This window comes from Gekko japonicus, unplaced genomic scaffold, assembly GCF_001447785.1.
Source record: "Gekko japonicus isolate JY-2015 unplaced genomic scaffold, Gekko_japonicus_V1.1 scaffold1711, whole genome shotgun sequence".
Lineage (NCBI taxonomy): Eukaryota > Metazoa > Chordata > Lepidosauria > Squamata > Gekkonidae > Gekko > Gekko japonicus.
Window position 1 is genome coordinate 382,587 of NW_015170937.1, and position 5,266 is coordinate 387,852.

Genomic DNA, 5,266 nt, shown 5'->3' on the forward strand with positions numbered 1-5,266 from the left:
AGGGGCGGGTGCGCGTGCACCCACACGTGCCGGGCACTGGAGCCGGGCCAGGCGCAGGCGAGCCGCGGAGAGCCAACACAGCCCGGTGGAGCGTGCGCGTAGCTCCGTCCGCCGGTCCCTGCTGCCACTGCCGTCCTCTTCCTCTCCCCGCCCTCCCTCCCTGGGCGCCATGGCTGCCCTCGCCGGGGTCCCTCGCCCTCCCCGCCAGCCGGGAGCCGCCTCCTCCTACCGCTGCTGTGTGCGTCCCTGGCGGGCCTCTGGCAGCGGGACTTGCCCGGCCCCCGCAGGCCCCGCGGGCTGGTTGGCTGACTCACCCGGGGACCACTAGCAAAGCGGCGCAGCGGCGGGAACTTTTTGCCTCCTGGGGAAAGGGTGGGCGGGGCGGGGCTGGCCCAGAGGAGCGCGAGCGCTCTGGCGCCAAAAGACCCCTGCGGCCCCGGGGGAGGCTGAGCACCTTCCTGGAAATTTCGGTGGGGGCTGAAGCCCCGCCGCCCCCACGAAGATTACGCCTATGCCGCTAGGGTTGCCAAAGCCCTTGGAATGTTGGAGAAAGTGGGCCCACCCCATGTCCCACTCCAAACTGTGCTCCGCCAGCAGTAGCGGTTCTGGGCAGCTGGCTTCTGTGGCAGCTAGTGCTGGCTCAGCTACCTCCAATAGGAGACGGCAGCGAAGCTGATTGATGTGCCTGTGCAGGACCTGTCCATTGTCTGTGGAGACCTTGTATGACACTGATTACTCTTGCTGGAACCCACACCAGACCACTGGAGTAGTTCTGAGCGTAGATGAGGTTGCCTAGGAAAGGACCCTCTGGGTGCTTCTTGGACCTCCAAAAATGGGCAGTGCTCTGGTGCTTGATCTGGGTGTAGCCAGTCTAACTGGGTTGTGAGGTGCTAGCCCATAAGGAGCTCTGCTGGGCTGTGGCTGGTGGCGGAGCTTGGAGTTGCCCTGGGACCCAAAAGGAAAGTTGCCAACCAGTGCTCCCAGTCGCCCTGGATGAGCCGCCTGAGGGAGTCATTGGTGGTGTGCACTATCCTTTCCACTTGTCTGTTGGTGGCCAGGTAGAATGGTGCAGACCAGATGTGGCAGATCAGGTAGTAGCCCAAGAATTCCTGAAACTCTCCCAATGTAAAAGCAGCCCCATTGTCCATCACGACCGTGTCGGTCAGGCCGCCATTTGGTGTAGGAGTCCACCAATACAAAGAATATCTGGCCCTGGAAGGGGCCAGCAAAGTCCAGGTGCACCTGGGACCATGGGGTGCAGGTGGACTTCCACTGCTATACAGGAGCTCGGGGGGGGGGGGGCGGCTCTGGTCAGGTCTCCTGGCAGACCTGGCAGCACTTGACCCAGGCCTTGATCTCTTCATTGATTCCTGGCCACCACATGTAGGTGTGGGTCAGAGTTTTTATCCAAATGATCTCTGGATGTGTCTCATGTAGGGCTAATAAGACTTGCTGGTGCAGGGGGGCTGGTACCACAATTCGGCTTCCCCAGAGCAGGCACCCCTTGTGGGCAGAGAGCTGGTGAGATGAGAAAGCAGTAAAATCTGAGCCCACCCAGCTGTTGGGCCATCCCCTCCGCACCCAGTCCAAAACACGGGAGAGGATGCGGTCCTTGGCAGAGAGGTGGGCAACTGCAGCATGGATAGGCCAGACGGGGAGTTCCTCAATGAGGAGAGGGGGGGGCTCTGGTCAGGTCTCCTGGCAGACCTGGCAGCACTTGACCCAGGCCTTGATCTCTTCATTGATTCCTGGCCACCACATGTAGGTGTGGGTCAGAGTTTTTATCCAAATGATCTCTGGATGTGTCTCATGTAGGGCTAATAAGACTTGCTGGTGCAGGGGGGCTGGTACCACAATTCGGCTTCCCCAGAGCAGGCACCCCTTGTGGGCAGAGAGCTGGTGAGATGAGAAAGCAGTAAAATCTGAGCCCACCCAGCTGTTGGGCCATCCCCTCCGCACCCAGTCCAAAACACGGGAGAGGATGCGGTCCTTGGCAGAGAGGTGGGCAACTGCAGCATGGATAGGCCAGACGGGGAGTTCCTCAATGAGGAGCATCTGGTACATGGGAGCCAGGTCAGGGTTAGCGGAACGCAACAGCAGGCGGCTGAGGGCATCGGTGTATCTCATTGCCTTCCCCCAAGCAGTACTGGAGGCTGTACTGGTAGCTGACAAGGAAGATCGACCAGTGCAAGAACCATGGTGACAGCATTTGTGGCGTCTGGAGGCCTGGAGTGAAGAGGTCCAGCAGCAGCTTGTAGTCCATTATGATGGTGAACGGCTGGCCATACAGGAAGTCATGGAACTTCTTCACCCCCACCAAAATCGCCAAGACCTCCTTGTCTATCTGCACGTAGTTGCGCTTGGCAGGCAACAAAGTGTGGGAGTAGTACGTCACTGGGACCTCCCAGCCGTCAGGCAGCTTGTGCCCCAAGATGGCGCCAGCTCCGTAAGGGGAGGCATCACAGGCAAGGATAACCGGCAAAGTGGACCAGGACCGAATTGGGTACCAGCAGATCCTTGACTGCCTAGAAAGCGTCGGCTTGCCTTTGGCCCCAGACCCAGGGAGCTCTTTTGTCCAGGAGTCGGTGGAGGAGCTCTGCAATGGCCTCCTTGTGTGGCAGGCTGAGGAACGCCTGGAGATGGGCCTTGGATTTGGGCATGGGGGCGTCGGCTGATGGCCTTGACTTTGCCTTGCGCTGGGTGGATGCCCTCCGTGTCCACCGAAAATCCGAGGACATTGAGGGGGCAGACACTCAGGAGACACTTTTTCCGCTTAACCTTCAACTCGGTGGACTGGAAACACTGAAGAACAGCATGTAGATGGTCGACAAAGTCCTCCTCCATGGGGGCGGCGATCAGAACATTGTCAAAAAAATTTGTGACTCCAAGGATCCCTTTAAGAATAGAGTCCATTAGGTTTTGGAAGATCCCAGGAGCTATGCTGACCCCAAACTACAGCTGTCAAACCTAGAAAGCACCCTGGTTGTCACTATGGTTTGGGCCTCGGCCATGGCATCATCTTTCGGCAACTGCTGGTAGGCCTGTGCTAAGTCCAATTTCCCCCCAAAAAAATTGCACCAGCCAGCATGGCCAGTAAATGGCTGACGACCGACACCGGGTAGGCAGTGTCTTGTTAATAGTGCATTGGTAGTCCATGCAAATGCAGATTTTCCTATTGGGTTTAATAGGAGTGACTATTGGGATCTCCCAATAAACTGGATATAGAACCCCTTGGGCTGCCAAGCGATCTAAATCCTCCTCAGTCTTGGGTTTCAGTGCAAAAGGGACACGCCAAGCCTTGAGCCTTATGGGCTGCACCTCTGGGATGAGCTGGAGTGAGACGGGGGGCGGTGTAATGGCCAAGCGTTCCATCAAAGAGTTTGGGGAGGGGGAGGGAAAGGACTTCGTAAGCGGCCCTGAGACTCCTTTGGGTAGTGAAGGGCGGGATATAAATCCAATCTCTTCTTCTTCTTCTTAATTTAATGCCATTTTTAAGCCGCTTGACAATGGAGGTGAGATTAGTGCCAACAACTTTTGCTGTGTGATAGCACCTTATAAGTAAGTTTTCCGCATCAAAGCCCTTGGGCAAATGTTTTGGATTTACTATTGAACATATGAAATTGCCTTACACTGAGTCAGACCCTTGTTCTATCGAAGTCAGTATTGTCTACTCTGACTGGATCTCAAGTATTGTCTACTCTGACTGGATCTCTCCAGGATCTCAATTCGATTCCACCTGATCCTTTCCACTGGAAATGCCAGAGATTGAACCTGGTACCCTCTAGCCTGCAAAGGAGGTGTTGTATCACTGTGTCTCATCCCCTTGACTCAGACAGCACTATTATTCTGTTGCACTTTTGTGCATTTTTCAGGGTAAAGATGATTAAGATCTCATTAAACCTGGCAGCTGAGAGATAACAAACTTGTCCAAAACCCCTTAGTGAGATTTGAGCCTGGCTCTTATAGGAAGCCAGTATCTTCTGCACTACTCCAACCCTGGTGAGAATTTCGGCTGTACGCACTTTGGCTGTCCACTCGCGTGTCTCCGTGTGTGTCTTTTGTGAGACTGTGTGTGTCCCTCTCCCCAGCAGCAGCGTTGCAGGGATAGGTGGGTGGGTGAGTCATCTTTCCTTTGAATGGCAGCCCCGAGCTTTATAACGGCTGGAGCGGCCCGAGCGCCAGCTCCTCTTCTCAGTTGCTACTGCCCGGGGGAAACCCCCGAACCGAGTCTTCAGGCGCCGACAGCTGCGGACGGACGCAGCCCCTCGAAAGAGAGAAGGCGCCATGGGGAACCTGCGCTGGGCTCCCCTCCTCTTTGCGCTGCTCACGGCGGGGGACTCCGCGGTCATCACTGGGGTGAGCAGGACGGCCCGTCGGGGCAGGGAACCTTCCTCAATACCGCCCATTTGGGCTTTGCACGAGGCACGCTGGAGCCCTCCGCTGATCGCGGGCGGGACGAGTGTGCGTGTGTGGCGCTGTGTCCTGCAAGCCGTTTTGGCGGGAAAATTGGGGACCGGGCGAAGAGCGCTAGCCGCAGCGCGGGGGCGGGCAGGAGTAGCCGCGTGTGTGTGAGAGAAGGAAGGTGCCGCTGGCCTCTTTTACTGCCGAGTTTTTATGAGGGGGGTATGTGTCACTAAAAGAGAGGGTCGTGCGTGTGGGATAAGTGCCGGAGGGAGATAGGGGGCGACGTGCACTGGGCTGTTCTCTTCCTGTGGCGTCGTTTTTCTCTGCTGGAGGCGAATCTGTGGCTGCTTGGTCCTTGGGGGGAGAAGGCGATTTCTCATTTGGCCCATACACATATGAAGGGTTAGTGTTGGGAGAGGTCGAGCCCTGCCTTTGCTTGTAGTGGGACGAGAATGACAGTGGCGTGGGCGTGGTTGTCATTTGGATGGGCGGGAAGATTAGTTCGCCGGGATGGCTTCTTCCCTGTGGGATTTTGGGTGCCTCGAGGAGGGGTCTCGGGGGCTTTGGATGGGATACAGAGTGTTCCACAGGTGGGAATGCAGAGAGGCTGAAGTTTACCGGCCGAGAGAGAAATGCTTGATCCTAGAGTCCAGTAGCACCGCAGAGACCAGCAAGATTTTCGGGATATGTCCTTTCGAGAGTCAAAGCCCCCTTCGTTGGGCCACTTCCGCGCGGTCATTTTTGTCACTCGTTTGTCCCTATTGTTCCCCCCCCCTTTCCACATGTGTTTTGCCCCCTCTGGGACTACTAGAGAGAGCAAAACACATGGGGGGGGGGGGGGGCCCGGGTCCCGGAACAAATG

The 5,266-nt window shown here is 56.9% G+C and overlaps 1 protein-coding gene across 1 annotated transcript in view; it reads left to right on the forward strand.

Annotated features, from left to right (window-relative positions):
* The first annotated feature begins 4,284 nt into the window (after window positions 1-4,284).
* Window positions 4,285-5,266, forward strand: part of PROK2 (prokineticin 2) — a 14,746-nt gene continuing 13,764 nt past the window's right edge. The window contains exon 1 of the mRNA XM_015418857.1: window positions 4,285-4,356. Coding sequence (XP_015274343.1) covers window positions 4,285-4,356 — 72 coding nt within the window. The remainder of the gene's footprint in view (window positions 4,357-5,266) is intronic.